Below are 25,683 nucleotides of genomic sequence, written 5' to 3' on the forward strand. Positions count from 1 at the left end.
ATACATTCATTCAGAGATGGAGTCTTGCTCTGTTGCCCAGGCTGGAGTGCAGTGGTACGATCTTCGTTTACTGCAACCTTTGCCTCCCAGGTTCAAGCGATTCTTCTGCCTCAGGCTCCCGAGTAGCTGGGACTATAGGCGTGCACCACCACGCCAGGCTGATTTTTGTATTTTTAGTAGAGACGGGGTTTTACCATGTTGGCCAGGCTGGTCTCTAACTCCTGACCTCGTGATCCGCCCACCTTGGCCCCCCAAAGTGCCACCGCTCCCAGCCACATTTCTTTCATTATTATTATTTTTTCTTTGCTAACCCCCAGTAGTCATTCTAATGTAGATTTCTTATATAATTAACATTTTCTTCTAAGTACTCCTTTAGCTGCAGCATACAATTTCGATGTGTTCAATTCAAATTTCTATTTCCATTGTGATTTTTCTGGTCCACAGGTCATTTAGAAGTTTATTGTTTCTTAATATTTGGGGATTTTTTAGCTATTTTCAATTTTACATGGTGTTCAGGGAATGTGTTGTTGACATATTGTGTACATATCTGTACCATATATCTGTAAATGATAAGTTGTTTATCATTTTAATCCTTTGATAGCTACTGAGATTAGTTTTAAGGCCTACCCTGTGGTGGTCTGTTTTGGTGAATGTTACCTGTGTCTCTAATTCCGCTCTGCAATATTTTGAGGTTTTCAGTGTAGATATGTTATGTATCTTTTATTAAATACGGTGTATACTGCAGTTATTGAATTTAGTGTTCTATAATTTATCAATTAGGTCAGATAGTTTTATGTGTTTGTTACTATGTAACTGAGATATAATTCAGCTACTGTAAAATGCACCACTTAAAAATTGCACAGCTCAGTAGTTTTCAGTATATTCACAAGGTTGTACAGCCATCGGCACTATTTAATTCCAGAACGTTTTTGTCCCCCAAAATGAAAACCCATACCCGTTAGCAGTTACTCTTCATGTCTCCCTAACCTCTAACCCCTGGCAACCACTAATCTACCTTGTCCCTACAAATTTACCTATTCTGAACATTTCCTAAGTGGAATCATATAATATTTGGCCTTTTGTAGCTGGCTTTTTTTTTTTTAACTAAGTATGTTTTCAAAGTTCATACATGTTGTAGCGTGTATCAGTATTTCATTCTTTCTTATGACTGAAATAATATTTCATTGTATAGATATGCCCCAATTTATCCATTTATCACTTGAGAGATATATGGGTTATTTTCACTTTTGGGCTGCTATGAATAATGGTGCTATAAACATTCATCTACAAGTTTTTGTGGTGTTCTATTTTTCTATTTCCCCTAAGGGTAGAATTGCTGGGGCATGTGGTAATTTTATGTTTACTTTTTGAGGAACTGCCAAACTATTTTCCAAAGTGGCTGAATCACTTTATAATTTGCAACAGCAATGTATGAAGATTCCAGTTTCTCCACATTCTTGTCAATACTTGTTACCGTTCTAGTTTTCGCTGAGAGGCTCTGTGTGCTTGTTGGAGCACACTTTCAGCACTCAACCAGGCTTTCAGTTCATCCATAGCCTTGACTTCCTGTTTTGCCGAGCTTCATGCTCAGTCAGTGGTGATTGCTTAGGGCCTTCTCAGGTCTTTCTTGAGTATGCCCATAGGCCTGGGCACACTGTTTTCATCTTCCAGGGTCTTAGGAATTTCAGAACTTTTCAAAACTCCCTATGGACATCTCATTCTCCTACTTTTCCTTTTGTGTTTTTTGGTTAGCTTGTTTGCCCCAGCTGCTTCAGGGAGCTGAAATGTTAAGCAATTGTAGCTGATTGTTTTTGACAAATAAATACCTTGGGGGAAAAGGCTGTTAGCAATGGGCAAGCTCTGAATCAGGTTAAATATTAGGAAGTCTTGGGAGTGGGGTTTTTCAGGGAATTGCTAGTCAGCTCAAATAATAACTGTACTCTGAAAATGGGACTTTGAAGGAACTCTAGCCCTGTTCTGTCACTTCCACTGGCTGCTAGGCTCCAGGATTCCACAGATTGTGGTTTGCTGCTTTTCAGGGCTAGCCTGGAGCTGGGAAGAGGGGCATGGGAATAAGGCATGTTAAAATGCCACAAAGCTTGCTATTCTTACTGAGATGCAGCCATCTTTTTTTGAATAAATGCTCCTTGGATTGTTGCAAACTTTTTGGTTAATATTCAGAGTTCTGAAAAAGGCTATTTTTGACTTTTTTTTTTTTTTTTTTTTTGAGATGCAGTCTTGCATTGTCACCCAGGCTGAAGTGCAATGGTGTAATTTTGGCTCACTGCAACCTCTGCCTCCCAGGTTCAAACGATTCCCCTGCTTCAGCCTCTGGAGTAGCTGGGATTATAGGCACCTGCCACCATGCCCAGCTAATTTTTGTATTTTTAGTAGCGACGGGGGTTTCACCAGGTTGGCCAGGCTGGTCTTGAACTCCTGACCTTGTGATCTGCCCGCCTCGGCCTTCCAAAGTGCTGGGATTACAGGTGTGAGCCACTATGCCCGGCCCAAGTCTTGACATTTTTTTGCCAGTGTTCTTGTTGGTTTTATGGAAGAGAGGATTTTTGGAGGTCCTTACTCTGCCATTCCCAATGATGTCACCCAATTTGTTTTTTAAGCATTAAAAAAAATTATTTTAAAATATAAAGACAGGGTCTCACTATGTCAATTAAAAAGACAGGGTCTCACCCAGGCCGGTCTCGAACTCTTGGGCTCAAGTGATTGTCCTGCCTCGGCCTCCCAAAGTGCTGAGACTACAGGTGTGAGCCACCACACCTGGCCTAAACATTTTTAATATATCTGTTTTTATATCCTTTTCCTCCCTTTTCTTTTGAAATACAACTCACAGAAATTGCAAAAATAGTACAGAAAGTTCCTGTGCACCATTCACTCAACTTCCCCCAATGATATATCTTTTATAACTATAGTGTGTTACCAAAACCAGGAAGCTGATTTCGGTGTTATACAATAGTATTAAATTGACTATAGACTTTATTAGAATTTCACGGGTTTTTGTATATACTGTTTTTAATTGAGGAGGAGGTGGTGTATAGTTCTATAAAGTTTTATCATGTCCAGATTCATGTAGCTATTACCACATTCAGGGTATTAAACTATTCTGTTACCACAGAGAAATTTCTTCATATTATTTCTTTATGGTTATGCTTTTCTCTGAACCCTAACCCCTGGCAACTACTGATCTGATTTCCATCACTGTAATTTTGTAACTTCGAGAGTGTTATATAAATGGAATCATATAGTAGGTAACCCGTAGATACGGCTTTTTTCTCACTTAGCACAATGCCTTTGAGATCCGTTTAAGTTGTTGTGTGTGTCATAGTTCATTCCTTTTTATTGCTTCTCTTTTATGGGTGTACCATAGTTTGTTTACCTATTTACTTGTTGAAGGACATTTATTATGTTTCCAGATTTTTACCATTTTTTTTCTTTTTCTTTCTTTTATTTATTTTTTTTGAGACAGAGTCTTGCTCTGTCACCCAGGCTGGAGTGCAGTGCCGCGATCTTGGCTCACCACAACCTCTGCCTCCCGGGTTCAAGTGATTTTTCTGCCTCAGCCTCCTGAGTAGCTGGGATTACAGGCGCACACCACCACACCCAGCTAATTTTTCTATTTTTAGTAGAAGCAAGTTTTCACTATGTTGGTCAGGCTAGTCTCGAACTCCTGACCTTGTGATCCGCCCGCCTCAGCCTCCCAAAGTGCTGGGATTACAGGCGTGAGCCACCGCACCTGGCCCATTTTTATTTTTTTTTTCAAACAGATATGGTTTTGCTCTCTCTGTCACTCAGGCCAGAGTGTATTGGCATGATCATTGCATACTACAGTCCTCCTGGGCTTAAAGAATTCTCCCACCTCAGCTTCCTGAGGAACTAGGAGTAGAGACATAAACAACTGCACCCAGCTAATAATTTTAATTTTTGTAGAGATGAGGTCTTACTATGTTGCCCAGGCTGGTCTTGAGCTCTGGCCTCAAGTGATCCTCCTACCTCAGCCTCCCAAAGTGCTGGGATTACAGGTGTGAGCCACCATGGCTGGCCTAGTGTTTTACAAATAAATCTGTTAGGAACATTTGTGTACAGATTTCTCTGTGTACTTAAGTTTTTCTTCCTCTAGGATAAATGCTGTGTAGTGTGATTCTTTAATTTTTGGTGTGTCTGCGTGTTTTACTAATTACTGAAAGAAGGGTGCTAAACTAAGATTATGTATTTGCCTATTTCTTTTGTTTCTAAGTTTTTAAAAAAGTATTTTGAAGCCATTTTATTTGGTGTGTACATATTTTGTATTGTTACCTTTAGTATTTCTTTTCTTGATGATTTGACCTATTTTCATGAAATCCCTTTGTATCTGGTGATACTCCGTATTTTAAAGCTTACCTTGTCTGTGTCTTATATAGCCACTGTGTAGTGTTTATATAGTGTCTTAATATAGCCACTGTAATTTATGATTAGTGTTTTCTTTTTTTTTCTTTTTTTTATTATACTTTAAGTTTTAAGGTACATGTGCACAACATGCAGGTTTGTTACATATGTATACATGTGCCATGTTGGTGTGCTGCACCCATTAACTCGTCATTTAACATTAGGTATATCTCCTAATGCTATCCCTCCCTCCTCCCGCCTCCCCCCACCCCAGTGTGATTAGTGTTTTCATGGTGTGTCTTTTTGCTAACTTTTTATTTTCAAAACTTCTTTGTCTTTATAAAAGTGTATCTTGTGCTAGGCATGCTGGCTCATGCCTGTAATCCTAGAACCTAGGGAGGCTGAGGCAGAAGTATAGCTTGAGCCCAAGAGTTTGAGATGAGCCTGGGCAACAGAGGGAGACCCAGTCTCTATTAAAAAGAAAAAAATTAACTGGGTATGGTGGCTATAGTCCCAACTTCTTGGGAGGCTGAGGTGGGAGAGCTTGGGAGGTTGAGCCTGCAGTGAGCTGTGATTGCACCACTGCCCTCCAGCCTGGGCAACAGAACAGGAGCCTGTCTCAAAAAAAGAAAGAAACAAAAGATCAGAACCTATAATCACAGAATCACTGAAAACCCATGGAATTATCATATGCTAGCCATTGGGAATACAAATGTAAATGAGATTTCAAAAAAATCTTTACCTTTTGTTGTCTAGGTGATTAAGATCAGTTGATTGAGATAAAGTTCAAAGCAACCCCTAAAATCAACTAAAAAGTTCATCATCAACTAAAAAGTTTTAGAACTGAGCAGGAGGGAATGAATAAATCTTTGGGAGGGAGGGATGCAGTGCCTTGATATACAGTACCAGGAGCCATTTTCTACATTGTTAACAGCACTCTTGAGTGATGTTGGTGGCAGCTTGTATATCTTATGTGGAAGCCCTTGGGTAGGAGTCGATCAGGAAAAACTTCCCAAGACAGGTAGCATACAGGGAATTTTAAAAAGATGAATGGGAGTTTGCCAGGCAAAGGAAGCAGGAGAAGAACTTTACAAGCAGAGTCTTATTCAAAGAACAGTAAGGCATTATGATTAAAATAGTTTGTATATATTAGAATGGTGAGAGGTAAGGTTAAAGAATTACTGAATTTTGATTATCTTAATGTGCACATTTCTTCCCATTTTAACAACTCTGAAATTGGCGTACATCTTACAACTGATTGTGTTTTGCATCACCATTGGAAATTGGGATTATTTTATGAATAATGGCATCTTAGATATGATGAAATATGGTAAGTTTGAGTAGATTCAATGTCCTTTAAGTTATGCTTTTGGATTTTATCCTATTAATAATCAGAAGCTAGGTAGATTTTAAGTAGAAAAATATTATGTCTAGAATTGGTTAAAATAATATGACTTTGGTGATATTGTGCAGGATTTATTGTGGCTAAAACAATTGCTAACAATGTAGAAATTCAGGCAATGTCTGCAGAGGGCCTAGTGCTAGTGGGTGTATTGTGGGAAATCCAGGTACAGGAAGCGTTTGATAAAACCAAGATGATGTCGTTACTAGTAAGACAGGGCTAGTTGACGTAGAGAGGAGAGTCATATATAAAGCTGAGGTTTCTGGATTTAAAGAGAAGATGACTGGTGTAACAGTTAAAGGCAGTCATTGTTAGTGTTTATTCTGGCATCATAATTAAATGTTTCTATTACTGAGAGGGCTAATCAACATTCAAACATTAATGTATCAATAGCCAAGAAAAGATTTTCTCAGGAACTCTTACTGTAAAATATATGTCAGTATAAAATTTGTTGACTGTCCAATAAAATAATAATTATAGTGTAGGTTTATGTTGGCTGCAAGCCTAAATTATGAGACATTTATAAAATTACTGACCGCCCCCCCCCCCAAAAAAAAAGATTGTTCAGAATCTCTCATCCTAGCATCCATTCCAAGAAAAAGATATTGCTAACATTTGGAATAAAAAGTAATCCCAGTACGGGTTAGTCATAGTTTTTGGCTATAGACTAAACCTCGTCTTGTTCACATTCTAGTAGAACAAGATAAAAATAAATGCTTATTCATATAGTATGTTCATCATTTAAGAAGGTCATAGTATTTACTGGCCTGGACACTAGTTTATATGTGTTTGTATTTAAGAAACTAGCCATTATAATCTCAATTATGTGCAGTGAAGGAGAGAGAAACGTGACATGAGCAAAGTTTTATTTGCTTTTGAAAATAATTGTATCTTTTTTACTTAACTTACTATTTCAAGATATCTTTTATATGCTACTTTATTTAATTAATTTGTTTTTAAGACAGGGTCTTATTCTGTCACCCAGGGCTGGAGTGCAGTGGTGCGATTACAGCTTACTGCAACCTCGACCTTCCAGGCTTAAGCGATCCTCCCACCTCAGCCTCCCTGGTAGCTGGGATTATGGGTGTGCACCACCATGCCTGGCTCAATTTTTTATATTTTTCTTTTCCTTTCTTTCTTTCTTTTTCTTTTTTTTTGAGGTAGTAGCATACTCATGGCTCACTGTAGCCTCAACCTCCTGGGCTCAAGGATTCTTCCACCTCAGCTTCCCTAGTAACTGGGGCTATAGGCACATGCCACCACACGCGGCTAATTTTTGTATTTTTTGTAGAGATGGAGTCTCGCCATGTTGCCCAGGCTGGTCTTGAACTCCTGTGCAGAGGCAATGCGCCCACCTCAGCCTCCCAAAGTGCTGAGATTACAGGTGTGAGCCACTGTGCCCAGCCAATTTTTTGTAGAGATGGAGTTTTGGCATGTTGCCCTGGCTGGCCTTGAACTCCTGGACTCAAACCATCTACGTGCCTCAGCCTCCCAAAGTGCTGGGATTACAGGTGTGAGCCACCACATCCAGCCTGTGCTAATTTAAATTCCTTTCTCCTCACTGCTGTACTAGCCACAACTTCTGCAACCAGTTTCATGTGGGCTTTGGACAATTGCAGCCTAACAGCATCACTCATCAGGGTCTATGTTGCATACGTTCTCCCTTGGGGAACTGTAATGTTAAGATTAGACTGGGTGTGGTGGCTCACACCTGTAATCCCAGCACTTTGGGAGGCCAAGGAGGGCAGATCACGAGGTCAAGAGATGGAGACCATCCTGGCCAACATGGTAAAACCCCATCTCTACTAAAAATACAGAAATTAGCTGGGCATAGTGGTGCGTGCCTGTAGTCCCAGCTACTTGGGAGGCTGAGGCAGGAGAATCGCTTGAACCTGGGAGGCGGAGTTTGCAGTGAACCGAGATTGCGCTACTGCATTCCAGCCTGGTGACAGAGCGAGATTCTGTCTCAAAAAAAAGAAAATGAGCACTAATAATCTTTTCTATATTACAGTTTTATAATAAAAATGCATTACATATTAAACAGATTCACAAAGTGAACTAATGACAATTTACGTCTGTCCCTATAGTTTCAGTTGTAAGTAACTAAAAACCAGCCTCAAATGGAAATAAACAAAACTACCGACATATGTAATTGAAAAGTCCAGATACCTGGGTGATGAAATAACCTGTACAACAAACCCCCATGACACAAGTTTACCTATGTAACAGACCTGCACTTGTACCCCTTTACTTAAAAAAGCAAAACACAAAGAACAGAAAAGTTCAGATGGAGTATAGGTTTCAGGTAAAGCTTTATTAGGTGGTCCAACAGCTTCATTAATGACCTGGTTTCTTTCAGTTTTTGCACTCTGCTTTCTGTGGTGATAAATTTATCCCAAGGCAGCCACATTGAAGCCATTAGGTTTTTAAGGCTTCTAGCACATTCTTCATTTATATCTATTAGGGAAAAATATGTTCTGTATCTGAGCATCATAGAAAAAAATCTTGGGTTCATTCTGATTTTCCTGGCTTAGGTTACATGCCAGTCTCTGAACTGATTACTAAGGCTAGAGAAATATATTGTGCTGATTGGCTTAGGTTTGCCCCAGGGATCAATTCCACCCAAATTCCATTCTTGAGTGAGGAAATTTGGGGTAAAAGAGGGAGGATAGCAAGGAAAAGATGACAGACACACAATTCCAGTTTATTATAAGAATGACTTCAAATGACCTTAACTGAATTGTAATATTATTTGGGAACAAGTCAAATATTATTAACATTTAGGCCCAGAGATGGTAGATGGCTTGCTTAAGTCTCCCAGCAAGCTACCTCAAGAACTGAGACTTGGGCTGGGCGTGGTAGCTGACACCTGTAATCCCAGCACTTTGGGAGGCCCAAGGCGGGTGGATCATTTGAAGCCAGGAGTTCGAAACCAGCCTGGCCAACATGGTAAAACCCCATTTCTACTACAAATATAAAAATTAGCCAGGCGTGGTGGTGGGCACCTGTAATCCCAGCTACTCAGCAGGCTGAGGAAGGAATTGCTTGAGCCCATGAGGCAGAGGTTGCAGTGAGCAGAGATCATGCCATTGCACTCCAGCCTGGGTGACAGAGAGAGACTCCGTCTAAAAAAAAAAAAAAGAAAAAAAAAAGAACTGAGACTCAGAAGTGAATTATTTGACTCTTGAATTGTACTTCATTCTTAGAATCAATTATTGGGCTCCCTGTAAGACTGTCTTTACTGAGTTTTTAAACGGAGTATAATAAACTCTTTTGGGAATGCGGTAGATGTTCAAAGGTTTGACTTCTTAAAAAGAGGTGTAACAATTATATTCCTTAAAACTGAGAGGGGACCAATTGAGGGTAGAGGGGTTGATGTGGGGGCAGGAGGATACTTTTTTGTTGTTATTGTGATGAAAATGTTCCATAGTTTTGTGGTTATATGACTGTATACATTGAACTGGATGCTTACAAACGGTGATAAAAAGGGTGAAGGAAAATAAAAAGCCAAGTAGCCCAATAACACTGCTCATCCTTGTTTTTTTGTTTTGTTTTGTTTTTTAAATAACAAGTTCTAGGAGTTTTTATTGTTTGAATAAGAATATATAAATCAGGCAGAGTAGTCCCAGTGAAATCATGGTTAGATTTTACTGTATTTGTCTATTGATCCTTCACCTTCTAAGCACTTAAAATACTTTTTTATTAGACTTGCTTTGATCACAAATGCAATTTAAGTGTGAATAAGTTAGTGTATTATCTTTCCCTCCTCCACTCAGCTTTCTTTAAATAGAAAAGGGACAAATGTCTCTTTATTGCATATTCAGCCGTAGTTGCTCAATCTATGGTGTTAATAAGAGACTGTAATTTTATCTTCTAAAAATCATTACAGATTATAATTATAGGCTGTACCTCATTCTCTTAAAAAAATATTGGCATGTTAGTCCATTGATATTACTGATAGTTGCCAAATGGTGAGAATGGTAACTGGTTTGGAGGCAACTGAAAGGGAGGGGGATCATCAGTAAACTGGAGACCAGTAAAAAATTACACAGAAACAAATCTTTTTGGATAAACTAGATGAATGTCTCTTATTGAGACTGATCCAACAGTATTCACTGGCCCATTTCTTGCTGCTAGATGAGCTTCTGTTTAAGGCATCACTTGTGGTGGAGTTCTTTCTTTTATTTGGATTGGAACCATACTGTGATCTCTTATGGAAAACAGACTTCCTCCAAGTCTGTTAAATATAATTTAAAATTATATCGTTTCTTGTTGATTTGTTTGTTTTTGTTTTGCTTTATTTCATGTTATAGGCATCTGAAATGAATCCTTATATATATAACATACAAGTATATGTATGAGAAGACATGAATATAAGAAGTATAGGAAACATAAGACATGAATAAAAGTTTTAGCTAGACATTTTTAGATGAAAAGATGTGCATTTAAATTTGTAAAAGTTACAAATCATTCTATAAAAAGTTAGCATATATTTAAATTTTTTGGATACATAATAAGAGAATTATATCACTTCTGATATCCGTTGTGAAGACCCTACCACAGTCATTTTTTTGTGAAGGGTAGATAGGGCTCTTGCTTGTACTCTTCCAGGATGTGCCACGGGCTCCCTAATAACATTCAGGGGAGTGCATGTGCAGGTTTGTTACATGGGTATATCATATGATACTGAAGTTTGGGTTTGTAATGATCCCCATCGTCTAAGTAGTGAACATAGTAACCAATAAGTAGTTTTTGAGCTCTTGCTTTCCTGTCTCCCTCCCTGATTTTGGAATCTCCAGTGTCTTTTGTCCCGACATCTTTGTGTCTCTGCATACCCAGTGTTTAGCTTCCACTTATAAGTGAAAACATGTGATATTTGGCTTTCTGTTTCTATGTTAATTCACTTAGGATAATTCAGCTGCATCCATATTGCTGTAAAGGACATGATTTCCTTCTTTTTTTTTATGGCTGCATAGTATTCCATGGTGTATATGTATTGAATTTTCTTTATCCATTCTACCATTGCTGGGCACCTAGGTTGATTCCATGTCTTTGCTATTGTGAAGAGTGCTGTAATAAACATATCCCTTTTTGGTGGAATGATTCATTTTTTTCATTTTTTTTATTTTTTAGGCAGAGTCTCGCTCTGTCGCCCAGGCTGGAGCGCAGTGGCACGATCTCGACTCACTGCAACCTCCTCCTCCTGGGTTCAAGTGATTCTCCTGCATCAGCCTCCTGAGTAGCTGGGACTACAGGTGCGCGCCACCACACTTGGCTAATTTTTGTATTTTTTATACAGATGGGGTTTCACCTTGTTGGTCAGGATGGTCTTGATCTGCTGACCTCATGATCCACCCACCTCGGCCTCCCAAAGTGCTGGGATTACAGTCGTGAGCCACCGTGCCCAGCCTAGAATGATTCATTTTTCTTTGGGTATATACCCATAATGAGATTGCTGGGTCGGATGGTAATTATATTTTAAGTTTTTTGAGAGATCTTTAAACTTCTTTTCACAGGGGCTAACCTAATTTGCATTCCCATCAACAGTTTATAAGTATTACCTTTTCTCTGCAACCTTGACACCATCTGTTTTTTTTTTTTTTTTTTTTTGACTCTTTAGTAATAGTTATTCTGGGCTGGGCACAGTGGCTCACACCTGTAATCCCAGCATTTTGGGAGGCTAAGGCAGGTGGATGAGCTGAGGTCAGGAGTTCGAGACCAGCCTGGCCAACATGGTGAAACCCCATCTCTACTAAAAATACAAAAATTAGCCAGGCATGGTGGCAGGCACCTTTAATCCCAGCTACTCAGGAGGCTGAGGCAGGAGAATCACTTGAACCTGGGAGGTGGAGGTTGCAGTGAGCTGAGATTGCACCATTGCACTCCGGCCTGGGCGACAAGAGCGAAACTCTGTGTCCAAAAAAAAAAAAAAAAAAAAAGGTATTCTGATTGGTGTGAGATGGTGTCTCATTGTAGTTTTGATTTGCATCTTTCTCTGATAATCATCTTTTTTTCTAAATGTCTTTATGCTACCTCTAAAATGTTCTACGTATAATAGGCAAATGTTTAATAAACTGGTGTGTTAGGTTTATTTTCAGGTTGAAATGAAGATAGTTATTTTTATTTTGTGTACCTTTTACATATCAACTTACTTTTAGAAGTATTTCTAACTTGTGTTTTGTGTTTTTTTAGAGAAAATATTCTCTTTGGAATGGGAAATCCTCTGCTTGACATCTCTGCTGTAGTGGACAAAGATTTCCTTGATAAGTAAGTATTAAACTCTTCATATGCACTATGTGGAACTTATATTTGAAGAAGAATGGATGAAAACTTTAGAAGTGAATTTACCACCGAATGTCTTCAATTAAAGGAAAACTCAGGAAATTTAAGTTTGGTGATAGCAAGTGTGCTATCATTAACTATTGAATAACTGAGTACAATTTTCCTTGGGAAAACTTATATACATTGCTATTTTTACTTAAAACTTTTTTGCTTATTATTTGGAAGGAGAAAAGTTTATATAATTTACCTAATTATTTAATTCCCCAACTTTTAAACTACTGTCAGTGAGCTACGTCTATAATGGTATCATAATCTACAGACATTCTACCCTGAATGTGCCCAGTCTGGTTTCCTCTCAGAAGCTATAATGGGAGAAGAAAGATGATTAGAGAAGACAAGAGAACATGCAGGATATAATTCAGAGGACATGAAGCTCTGCTGTTTCCGCTTTATTAGTAACTTCCAATGTTTCAACTTAGCTGAGAAATCAGTTTGTTTATTTACCTAAGTATTTGAGGCCATTTGGTACAATAGTCCCCACTTGTGTCCTTGTTTTCAGTTTCCGAGGTCTCAGTTACCCATAGGACAGTGTAATAAGACATTTTGAGAGAGAGACACACACCACGTCCACATAACTTTTATTACAGTATATTTTAATAGTTGTTCTATTTTTAGTTAGTTGTTGTTAATCTCTTATTGTGCCTAATTTATAAATGAAACTTTATCATAGTATGATGTGTAGGTATGTATGTGTAGGAAAAACTGTGTGTGTGTTTGTGTGTGTGTGTATATATATGTATGTATGTATCTATATATATATGGTTCAGTACTATCCATGGTTTCAGATACCCACTGGGCATCTTACAATGCATCTACCTCGGATAACGGGAGCACTACTATGTGGCAAATTTAAGTAGTAAAAAAGATTAATGATGAGAAAGCAAGATCCCCCCTCTCCTCACACACCCTGATTTCTGTACCCAAGAATAATTACTTTTTAAAAAATTGAGGCAAAATTTATATCGCATAAAATTGATCATTTTAACCATTATAAAGTATACAATTCAGTGACTGCCAGTATATTCACAAAGTTGTACAACCATCACCACTATCTAATTCAGGACATTTTCATCACCCCAAAATGAAATCCCATACCCAGTAAGTAGTCATTTGCTATTCCCTCCTCTAGCCCAGTCTCCTGGGAACTACTAGTATACTTAGTTTTTCTATGAATTTGTCTTTTCTGAGCATTTTATAGAAATGGAATCATATAATAATATATGATCTTTTGTGTTTATTTATATGACCTTTTGTGTTTGGGCTTATTTTACTTATGTAATGCTTTCAAGGTTCATCCATGTTGTAGCATGTATCAGTCCTTCATTCCTTTTAATAGTGGACTATTCCATTGTGTGGATAGACCACATTTTGTTTATCCATTCATTGGTTGATGGACGCTTATGTTGTTTTTATTTTTTGTCTATTAGGAACAATGCTTCTTATGAATATTCATGTATAAGCTTTTGTGTAGGAATGTGTTTTCATTTCTCTTGGGTATACACATAGGAGTGGAACTGCTGGGTCACATGGTAATTCTGTGTTTAACTTCTAGAGAAACCACCAAACTGTTTTCCAAAGCAGCTGCACTGTTTTGCATTCCTACCAGCAGTGCATAAGTGTTCCAGTTTCTCTACGTCTTTGCCAAAGCTTATTTTTTATTTTTTAAATTATAGCCATATGAGTGGGTGTGAAATGATGTCTCATTGTGATTTTGATTTGCATTTTTCTATTGAAAACTTTTGATGTTAGCATCTTTTCATATGCTTATTGGATATTTGTATATCTTTGGGAAAATGTTGAAGCTCTTTGCCCATTTTTTAATTGGGTCGTTGTCTTTTTGTTAAGTTGTAAAAGTTCTTTTTATATTCTGGATACTAGACCCTATCAGCTAGCATATGATTTGCAAACATTTTCTCCCATTCTAGGGATTTACTTTAATTTTTTGATAGTATCCTTTGATGCACAAAAGTTTTAAATTTTGATGATGTCCATTTTATTTTTCTTTTGTTGCTTATGCTTTTGCTGTCATATGTAAGAATCTATTGTTAAATCCAGGATCACAAAGATTTGTGCCTGTATTTTCTTCTAAGAGTTTTGTAGTTTAAGGTCTTAGATTTAGGCATTTGATCAATTTTGAGTTAATTTTTGTATAAGGTATGAAATAAGGGTTCAACTTTATTCTTTTGCGTGTGGAAATCCAGTTGTCTCAACAACATTTGTTGAAGAGACTATTCTTTTCCCCACTGAATGATCTTGATACTCTTGACAAAATCAGGTGACCATAGATATATGGGTAAATTTCTGGACTCCATTCTATTCCATTGATACATATGTCTGTCCTTATGCCAGTATGACATTGGTGTTTTTGTGTATGTGTGTTTTGTTTTTTTTTTTTTTTTTTGGAGACAGGGTCTTGCTCTGTCACCCAGGATGGGGTGCAGTGATGCAATCATAGCTCACTGAAACCTTGAACTCCTGGGTTCAAGTGATCCTTCTATTTCAGCCTCCCAAGTAACTGAGACTATATGCAGGTACCACCATCCCTAGCTATTTTAAAAATTTTTTTGTATAAACGGGGTCTCCTTATGATGCCCAGGCTGGTCTCAAACTCAAGTCTGGCTTGATCCTAGGCCCAAGTTGTCTTCCCACCTTGGCCTCCCAAAGTGCTGGGATTATAGGCATTAGCCACCATACCTGGCCTGTACGACACTGTTTTGATTACTGTAGCTTTGTAGTAAATTTTGAAGTCAGGAAGTGTCAGTCCTCCAACTTTGTTTTTCAAGATTATTATTATTATTATTAATTTTTAATTTGAGATCCCTCACAATTCCATATGAATTTTTGGGGATAGCTTTTTCATTTCTGTAAAAAAGGCAGTTGGAATTTTGATTGGAATTACATTGAATGTATAGATAAATACATGATTAAGTCTTCCAAGTTATGAAGACAGAATGTCTTTCCATTTATTTAGGTCTTTTTTTTTTGGAGACAGAATCTTGCTCTGTTGTCCAGGCTGGAGTGCAGTGGCATGATCTCAGCTCACTGCAATCTCCATTTCCCGGGTTGAAGCGATTCTACTGCCTCAGCCTCCCGAGTAGCTGGGATTACAGGCGTGTGCCATCATGCCTGGCTAATTTTTGTATTTTTAGTAGAGACAGGGTTTCACCATGTTGGTCAGGCTTGTCTCAAACTCCTGACCTTGTGATCCGCCCGTCTTGGCCTCCCAAAGTTATGGGATTATAGGTGTAAGCCACTGCACCTAGCCTTAGGTCTTTTTAAAATAATTTTAGCAGTGTTTAGTAGGTTTTCAGTGCATAAGTCTTACACTTCTTTGGTTAAATTTAATTTTATTATTTTTGATGCCATTGTAAATTGGGATTGTTTTATTTTCTTATTGTTCATTGATAGTATGTAGAAATATAAGTAATTATGGGGGACAATAATTTTTTTGAAACTTTTTTTTATATCCTGGGGATTACCCCTGTAAGTATATTTGACTAAACTCAGATGTCAAAGGGTAAGGCAAGAATTTATAAATGTGTAAATTTGACTTACGGTAATATAATAGGAAATGTGCTGGGGGTCTAGGATAAACTGGGAGATGTGTTTTATCCTAAGACAATCAGATAGAAACTTTAAAACACACTTTCCCAGTCAGAAAATACTACTATATACAGTTACTTTAATGATTTTAGTTCTTTTGGTTACCTTGTACTTTTAAATAATATACTATACTTACATTTCTTAAAATTTCTTGTTCTGTCAAATTTCAGGCTGGGCGTGGTGGCTCACGCCTGTAATTCCAGCACTTTTGGAGGCTGAGGCAGGTGAATCACTTGAGGTCAGGAGTTCAAGTCTTGCCAACATGGCAAAACCCTGTGTCTACTAAAAATACCAAAAATTAGCCAGGTGTGATGGCACGCACCCATAGTCCCAGCTACTCGGGTGGCTGAGGCAGGAGAATTGCCTGAACCCGGGAGGCAGAGGTTGCAGTGAGCTGAAATCGCACCATTGCACTCCAACCTGGGTGACAAGAGTTGACACTCTGTCTCAAATAAAATAAAATAAAATAAAATAAAATAAAATAAACCAAGCCAAACCAAACCAAAACAAAAAAACCCAAATTTCAATGGAATCTGTTGACTTCTCATTATGGAGAACGAGATTACTGGTGCCCCTATTCTTTCCTATGCTACTTCTTCCATCTTTCTATTTCCTTACTTCTATTAACTGTGTTTTTAAGGTTGATGTTTTCATTCTGTTATCTATCTATAATTGTTTTCCCAACTTTGAATACAAATTCATAATGAAAGTTGAAAATGACTTACCCACATTATCACTCTGTGTATCATTTATTGCAGAATTAAGTAGTGTACCAGGAATGTAGAGCAGGTTAACATTTGTAATGTAATTAGAAGACTGGGTGTGGTGGCTCACGCCTGTAATCCCAGCACTTTGGGAGGCTGAGGTGGATGGATCACTTGAGGTCAGGAGTTTGAGACCAGCCTGGCCAATAGGGCAAAATTCCATCTCTATTAAAAATACAAAAATTAGCTGGGCATGGTGGTGTGTGCCTGTAATCCCAGATACTCGGGAGGCTGAGGCAGGAGAATCGGGTGAACCTGGGAGGCAGAGGTTGCAGTAAGCCGAGATTGCACCACTGCACTCCAGCCAGTGTGACAGCCTGAGAATCTGTCTCAAAACAAAACAAAACAAAAAAGAAATGTAATTAGAGTAATTCACTATAGTAAGAAACTAACCTAACAGTCTAAGAAAACTCCATGTAGTTATCTCAATAGACAAAGAAAAACCTTTTGACAAAATCTAATATCTATTCCTGATTAAAAAAAATAACTTAAAGCAACCTAGGTAACTATGTCGATAACTTTCTTAACCCTATAAAGGTTATGTTAGGGGAAAACTGGTAGTGTGATGCTTATATGGGTATATAACGTATCAAATTGTATACTTTAAATGTCTACAGTTTATTGTATGTCAGTTGTACATCAAAGGCTGTAATAAACAGAAAATAAAATCAGTTGGACATGAATTCATGGGTTTAAAATTAGATCTCTTTTGTTTGTGTAGTGTGAGATATTTTGTTCAGGAAGTCAACTAATTCATGGTCACTATTTTAAAAAAATCATGATGTATAAAAGTAAAGAGCAACTTAAGAATTTGAAATTTTATCGTGTATTTCAAAAGTAAAATAAAGTATAGAGACAAACCCATAAATGTAGAACATTTTATATGGGAAGCAAGAATTGAAATTTGGGATATACACACAGACCAGGTGGTCTTTGCTATGTCTGAAGAAGAAAGATAAGATTGGAAGTTTTATAAAAAGGTGAAATGTTTTGTATTGTTTTGAAAGAAAGCTCATTGGCACTAGTTTTGGGGAGGTGGCAAGCTTTGATTGGTGAGTGACTGCAGTGAGTAGAACTAGTCTTTAAAGTCACAGCTCATTGTTTCAGTAGCTACTGGATAAAACTGTTTTCAGATTACAACAGGCAGTTTCAGCAGCCAGGCTTGCAGAGAATTACCTTCTTGGAGCAATGTTATGTGTGCTGAGTGCTCTTCCCCCCAGCCTGTCACCTGTTTTAGTCAGATATGACAAGAATGACCCAATTTGTATGATTAGCTTTCACACATATATAATCAGTGTTGTTATTTTGGTGGACATGCCTCCAGATGTTTGTTAGGCATATATAACCTGAAGATAAATGTTTATGGGCTAATACTATGTGTAGTCTTTGTTAGTATGCTGTTTTTCACTCAACATTATGTTTTTGGATCACTGTTTTTAAAATTTCAGGCAAATGTGATCAGAGTGATTATGACTTGGCAGCTGTGTGATGATGTCACAGGATCCTTAGGGTGTCGCTTTTCCAGCCAGAAGCCACTGTGGTTGGTGGAGCCTTTGCCTGAGGTTTGCTTGTGCCTGCCGGGCTTGTTCTGCTTGTTTGGCCTGGCAGGCTGCGTTCGGCTCATGCTACCAGCCTGGATCCCACACCTGCCAAGGGCGAGCCAGGTGCAGAGTGGCGTGGCGAAGGGTGTGTGAGCAAGCGAATATGGGGTCTGGCCACTGTGTACAGCCACTCATGCTGGCTGCTGCGGTGGGGTGGGCATCTCCAGGCGCTGGCACAGGTGCTGGCTTCATGCAAGCTTGCGGCTGGATCTGATGCATCTCAAGTGGCTTCCACTGTAGGAACCAACGTCTGGACGAGGATAATATGGTGGTGCCCAGAAGCTTGGAGACACCAGAAACCACAGAGCCCCAAAGAGAGTGTCACAGCCCTGGATTGGGAACCCCCTAGGTCTGGGCTCTCAGAAGGGCTGCAGCTCTTCTTTCCTTCTTGTTGCCTGCAAGATGCTGAGTGGGGTGAGGCATATTTTAGCTCTGTTTGTGTTACAGCTGTTTCAGTCCTGCCACTTGGTGGGTCTTAACTTCTTATCCTGCATCCATGAACAGTGAGGTATGGGGACAACTGGAGGGTGAGCAAGGTGGAGAGGAGCTTCATTGAGCAACAGAACAGCTCTCAGGAGACCCGAAGTGGGTAGCTCCTTTCTGCAGGCAGGTCGTCCTGACAAGTGTTCACCTCTCAGTGAGATGAGACCCCGAGGGGGTAACTCTTTTCCACAGTTGGTAGTCCCAGGTCTCTTCTGTAAGTCTGGCTGAGTCCAGGGTTTTTAATGGGCTTCACAAGGGAGAAGTGTGTGCTGATTGGTCCATGGGCGGCTATGGGTGGGTCTGGAAAAAGCACCATGAGTCTCACTCCCCTCAGTGGACCCCACCTGGAACTGATAGCCTGGCCCCCATGCTTCAGGCTGTCCCTGGCTTGAAGGCGGGGCTTCACCTGAACCCACCCCTTTTTTCCCAGGAGAGTGTCTGCCTCCTGCTGCCATCAATCATGTTGTCCACAGTGTGCAGGCTGTTGGTGATGAGGGTACTTGCTGGCCCCATTGAGCTGCCCTCAGTCCCACCTTGGCCTCCTTCCCATGCTTCTCTGCACCTAAAGTCCAGAGGGGGCTGAGGGGGCAGGGGGCTGGTATGTCAGTGCTGCCCCGAGCACATGCACACCTGCTGGATTGTGACAGTGCCTGGGCTTGGCCACGACTTTGCTCCACCCTGGAGCAGGTGCTGGGATCGAGGAGAGGCCAGGCATGGGAACAGGCACTTCTGAGTCTGCAGGGGAAAGGGGGACTTCCCGGGCCCCAGAGAGTGCAGGGATACCTGGGTCCACAGCCATGGCTGGGTGGCTGCAGCTGCACTCAGGAGGGTGGGGCTCCAGCCCTGCCAACTTGGAAGTGGGTGTGGCTCCCACCTGTTCCCAGCTCCCATGGGCTCTGTGGAGCATGCAGCCCTGGCTGCATCTCCCCAGTTGTAGCCAGTGTCTTTGCAGCAGCTGCTCTAGACAGCCTGCTGCTGCCATCAATGACGCTGCTGGGAGCTCGAGTAACCTCTTTGTTTTACATGTTTTACTAGCAGCTGGTCCTAAGTGGCTAGCTGAAGTTCTATTTTATATTTGGAAGGTTTTAATCTTTAACTTTGATTTTCAAATAAGTACTTGAAGATAAAAAACAAGTCTTTGGACCCTAACAATAAAAGAGTCTTCTCTATTGTTACTCCTGGCTATTTCTTCCAAATATATTTAAAAACTTACCTTATGATATAAACGAATCGTGTTTAGCCTACATTTTGAGCCACCATTAGATAAGTATTTAGATAAGTACTATGTATATATATATATTTTTATTTTTTTATTTTTTATTTTTGAGTTGGAGTCTTGCTCTGTCACCCAAGCTGCAGTGCAGTGGCGCAATCTCAGCTCACTGCAACCTCTGCCTCCCAGGTTCAAGCGATCCTCTTGCCTCAGCTTCCCGAGTAGCTGGGACTACAGGCATGTGCCACCATGCCCGGCTAATTTTTGCAGTTTTAGTAGAGACAGGGTTTCACCATGTTGGCCAGGGTGGTCTCGAACTCCTGACCTCTGGTGATCTGCCCACCTCGGTCTCCCAAAGTGCTGGGATTACAGGCATGAGCCACCGCACCCAGCATAGATAAGTGGTATATTGCTATGGTTTGAATGATGGTATCCTCTCCAAAAATTCATGTTGAAACTTATCCCCAGTGTAGCAGTATAAGAAGTGTGACTCTTGGGGGTTGACCAAGTTATGAAGGCTCTGCTCTTACGAATGGGGTTAGCACACTTGTGAAAGGACTCAAGGTTGAAGGGAGAGCTCTCCTGCCTTTACATTCCTTCTGCCATGTGAGGACACAGTGTTCCTCCCCTCTGGAGGATGCAGCAACAAGGTTCCATGTTAGAAGCAGAGAAAAGCCTCGCCAGACACCAATCTTGCCGGTGCCTTAACCGTGGATTTCCCAGCCTCCAGGAATGTGAGAAATATATTTCTATTGTTTACAAATTACCCCAAACAAAATAAGAAAAATAAAACAACAACAACAAAACATAAGTAAATAAATAAATAAATAGCCTGGTCTGTGGTATTTTTGTTATAGCAGCACAAGGGGACCAAGACATATACCAAATGAATGAGATATATACTGATTAGTATCTTACACTGTGAAAGTGAGTTCTAATTGTCAAAATTCATTTGATAAAATATTTTTCTGATTCTGATTTTTTTTTTTTTTAGAGACAGGTTTTTCTGTTTCCCAGACTGGAGTGCAGTAGCACAATCATAGCCTAGTCACTCACTGCAGCCTCAAACTCCTGTCCCTCCCACCAAAAAAAGAATTGAAAGTTATTAGGAACACCTGTGGCAGAAAGTACATTATTGAAAAGAATCTTTTCTAGTAAACTGTAGGGACACAGTGGGCATGAGGGGATAGGAAATGTGGAACATATGAATACCTCCAGTTGAGCCCTGGTCTGTAATTATGGAGGTATGTATTAATAGGGATGACAAAGGCAGGGAAGGAATGTGTAAGGTAGGTTTGCCTTGGTTTTTCCTGACACTAGATAAATATGAAAGTAAGAGGAATGAGAGAATGAATGAAATGATAATTGAGAAAGGAAAACCATCAGTAGAAATGAAAATACTCAGTTTTGGCTGGGCGCGGTGGCTCACACCTGTAATCCCAGCACTTTGGGAGGCCGAGGTGAGTGGATCACCTGAGGTCAGGAGTTAGAGACCAGCCTGGCTAACAAGGTGAAACCCCGTCTCTATTGAAAATAAAAAATTAGCTGGGTGTGGTGGCACACGCCTGCAGTCCCAGCTACTCAGGAGGCTGAGGCAGGAGAATCGCTTGAACCCAGGAGTGGAGGTTGCAGTGAACCGAGATTGCGCCACTGCACTCCAGCCTGGGCAACAGAGTGAGACTCCATCTCAGGAAAAAAAAAAAGAAAAAAAAAGAAAATACTCAGTTTTATGATGGGAGTAGTTGAGGAAACGTGTTTTTCTTACAGATCTAAACCTTTAATAAACATACAAACCTTACATGAGTTTTTATTAATCTAAGTATGCATGAAAGATGTTACTTAATGTTCAAACCTAAAATGCCCGAAGTAGCTGGCTGTGGTGGTGCTTGCCTGTAGTGCCAGCTACTTGGGAGGCTTTAGCTGTAGTGCATCATGATTATGCCTGTGAATAGCCACTGCACTCCATCCTAGGCAATATAGTGAGACCCTGTCTCTAAAAATTAAAAAAAGGAAAATGCTCAAAGTAATTGGCCATAAATTTTAGTGCTGATTATTCAGTGCCAATAATTTACAACTGAATTATTTCTATAAATAAAAATTTATTACTTCTACAAATGGGTGTATGTTAGCTTTGAAAGTGAAAAAAATATTTGGAGTGTCAAGTGAGACTGCATGTGTTAGGTTAAAAGCTAGACATTTAATTGTTTTGCTTTAAAATGAATTGTAAACTGCTCTGACACTTTTGTAGTTAATTTTTTTTTTTTTTGAGATGAAGTTTCACTGTCGCTCAGGCTGGAGTGCAGTGGCATGATCTCAGCTCACTGCAACCTCTGCCTCCCGGGTTCAAGCTATTCTTATGCCTCAGTCTCCTGAGTAGCTGAGATTACAGGCATGTGCCACCACGCCTGGCTAATTTTTGTATTTTTAATACAGACGGGGTTTCACCATGTTGGCCAGGCTGGTCTTTAACTCCTGACCTCAAGTGATCCACCCACCTCAGCCTCCCAAAGTGCTGGGATTACAGGTGTGAGCTACCGTGCCCGGTCTTTTAATTAATTCTTTATAAAGCTATTGCCATATTTTTTTCTACAGCTTTCAACATTATGTTTTGTATATTTAGGTCTTTAATTGACCTGAATATTCTGTCTGGGATTTTGTTTAGTATTGTATTTATGGATTAATTTGGAAAAAAGAGATCTTTACCAACAAATTTTCTTATCCCTACAAATATTTCTTTCTGTATTTTAGGTATTCTTCTATTATCTTTTAATAACACGTAAAATTTAAATACATTTAATATGGGTTACAAAATGGTTAGGCTGATTTTTTTTAAAAACATATACATCTTATGGTAGTGATCATTTGCTAAATCTGTTAGATTCAAAAATTCTAAAAGCAAATGCTTTTTAGAAAAAAATTCAGACCATGTAGAAGTCAATAAAGTACAAATGAAATCTGGGGTCAGTATCTTTGCAGCAGTGTGTGCTGTCCACTAGAATGTTTCATGATTATGGAAATGTTGTGTATCTGTGCTATCCAACATGGTAACCACTAGTCACATTTGGCTTTGATCATTGAAGTGTGGCTAGTGCAACTGATGAATTTCAACATTTTATTTCATGTTAATTAAATTTTAATAGATATAATTAGCATATATGATATTAACCAGTACAGCTTAGGTTTATTGTAAAATTTTACATTTCTTTTTATATGTTTATATTTTTTAAAGGTATCTTCAAAAAAAGTTATATCTATTGTGTATATGATATATTTTTCTACAACATATTCTAGATTATTGGTGGTGTTTGGAAATGCTTCTTAAGTTTGAATATTTTCTCTTATTTGACTACCTTGTGACCTACATTAGCAGATAGTCTTTGGTTATTCTGCTTCTCTCCTTCAGAATTCTAAATTCTTAGAATTTGAAATAAACTGCTATTTGAATCTTTATGTCATTTCACATATTGAGTGATTGGTCCTGAGTTGCTCTGGGGCTTCCTCAAAAAACAACCTAAATTATGGATACTAAATGAACACAGACTACTTTCCTTCATTTTGCCCAAATAGATGCTGTTCTTTGGGTTCTTTGATGTTCAAACCTAACTTTGAATATTGAAGGAAATGGTACTTCTAAGGATACGTAAACATAGATTCTTTTTTAACAGTTCATTTCACAGCTCAACACACACTTTTTGGAGCATATGTTTTATGGTTACTCTTTTGCCCAATACTGGGAATACAATATTAAATAACTGTTTTGCCTTTAAGCAGCTTGTAATCTAATTGAGGAGACAGATGTGGAAAGAAATCACTTACTTCTTCACAGTGGCATTATAGAATAGAGGTTAAGAGTGTGCTCTGGAGCTGTGTGACCTTGGTTATCTATGGAAGCTCAGTTTCCTTGTGAGTAAAATAAGGATATTAGGGTTCTTGTGAGGATTGAATGAGATTATTTGAATGTTTGGCATATGTTAGCTAATATTACTGGCTACTGAGCTTGAAATCTCTCGTGCCTCTATTATTGGCAATGGAGAGCACTTGAGAGATTTAAGCAGGCAGATGACATGGTTGGATTCATATTTTAGGATTATGTGAATTGCTTTGTCTGTAGTGGATCAATAGATTTGAGGAGGCTATAGTGATAAACCTGTTGCGAGATGATGACTTGATCACTTTAGTTATGATAGAATGGTTGGGAGAGAGTGCAATAATACTTTCGTGTTATCAAGGTAAGACTTGATTGATTTAATGAAGAGGGTAAAGGAGTTAGAGATAACATTTGAATTTTTGGTTTTGGTGACTGATGGTGGTATTTACAAATGAGTTAGGGAGTATAGGAGGAGGATATGGAAGAGGGGCTTGAAAGATTGAATTGAGTTTTGTTCAAGCCTGAGATGACTGTGGTATCCAGGCAGGCATATTCAGGAGACAGTTGGATTTATGTTTTTGGTGGGTAGAAGAGTCATGGCTGGACTCCTTTTGTTTCTGGAGACAGGGTCTTGCTGTGTTGCCCAGTCTGGAGTGCAGTGAGTGGTGCTGTCATGCCTCCCTGTAGCCTCCCAGGCTTAAGCGATTCTCTTACCTCAGCCTCTCGAGTAGCTGGGACTACAGGCATGTGCCCTACCATGCCCAGCTAATTAAAAAAATTTTTGTTTTTTAGAGATGGGTCTCACTATGTTGCCCAGGCTGGTCTTGGAATCCTCTCACCTCATTCTCTCAAAGTGCTGGGATTACACATGTGAGCTACAGTGCCTTGCCTGGACTCTTTAATTGTATTTAATTTTACATAGTTTGACGCAATATTATTCAATAAATGGTAGCTATTACTAGCACTATTTTTATTATTATGTGGCTGGTATTTAAAGCAACCAGTAGATGAAACTTTCTAAAAAAAAAAAAAGAGTAAAAAGTAAAAGGAGTGGGCTGGAAGCTAGAACATTTAATAGATGGATAGATAAAGAATGAGTATAGAATGAGATTAAGAAAAAGCAGAACTAAGACAAGCTCTGATGAAGTATGATGAGTTTATATAAGAATAGTCAATAATACCTGATGCAACAGAGATATCTACTAAAGTAATGCCTAAAAGGGTCCCCTGTATTTGAATGGGATGTCAGTGGCGCCCTCTGCCAGGCAAATCACAGTGCAAATATGGAGACAGAAGCCAGAAATAAAATGTATTAGCAAATAAATGGGAGGTTGATATAACATGGGCCGGTTTTGCTGATGTGACCCAAGAGCTAAGCAGTGATATCAATATCTTCCAATTCCAAATTTTAAAATGTCCTTTAATAAAATATGTGGCTAGTCATTTTGAACAATTATCAATAAAATTTTTAAAATAAAAAGCATAAGAAAAGAATACGAAGAGTATAGTTCTATTTTAGGTATTTAGGTTTAAATCTAGTTTAATTCTTTCAGCTTTCTCTAATTGAGTTTTAATCCTCGTTTACTTTGCTAATGAGATTTAAAAATATTATTTTCATAAACCTTGTAACTTTTTGCTTTTTTTTCTAACCCTGTGATTTACTCTTAATCTATTTCTTTATAAGCTTCTTAAGTTTCAGTCCAGCTTTAGTCTCAAACATTGTTGTAGTGATTAATGGTTTTGCCCCCCCATTTTCTTCCTTTCTAATATATTTTAATCAACTTTTTTTTAAATTGGAAGAGCCAATTAAATATGTTGTTTAAAATCTTGCCATATCCACACTGTCTACCTGATTGGTTTTGCCAATTCTGTAAAACTTTACTTGATACTGTTGGGATTCTTTGGACTATGTGGCAATATTTGTAGATTTATAGAAATTTTACTGATTTAATTCTTGGAAGGCAATTTTAGTTCCAAGTATTTATAGAATATTTTATTGTCATCTGCTATGTACCAAGTCTTAACTTGAC

At 38.8% G+C, this 25,683-nt stretch overlaps 1 protein-coding gene across 10 annotated transcripts in view; it reads left to right on the top strand.

Moving 5' to 3' along the window:
- Nucleotides 1–25,683, top strand: part of ADK (adenosine kinase) — a 558,353-nt gene that overhangs the window by 37,650 nt on the left and 495,020 nt on the right. For all 10 annotated transcript variants that reach the window (XM_001148292.7, XM_009458758.4, XM_016918649.3 and 7 more), the window contains one exon: nucleotides 11,972–12,046. In XM_001148292.7, coding sequence (XP_001148292.1) covers nucleotides 11,972–12,046 — 75 coding nt within the window. The remainder of the gene's footprint in view (nucleotides 1–11,971; nucleotides 12,047–25,683) is intronic.

This window comes from Pan troglodytes, chromosome 8 (genome assembly GCF_028858775.2).
Source record: "Pan troglodytes isolate AG18354 chromosome 8, NHGRI_mPanTro3-v2.0_pri, whole genome shotgun sequence".
Taxonomy (NCBI): domain Eukaryota; kingdom Metazoa; phylum Chordata; class Mammalia; order Primates; family Hominidae; genus Pan; species Pan troglodytes.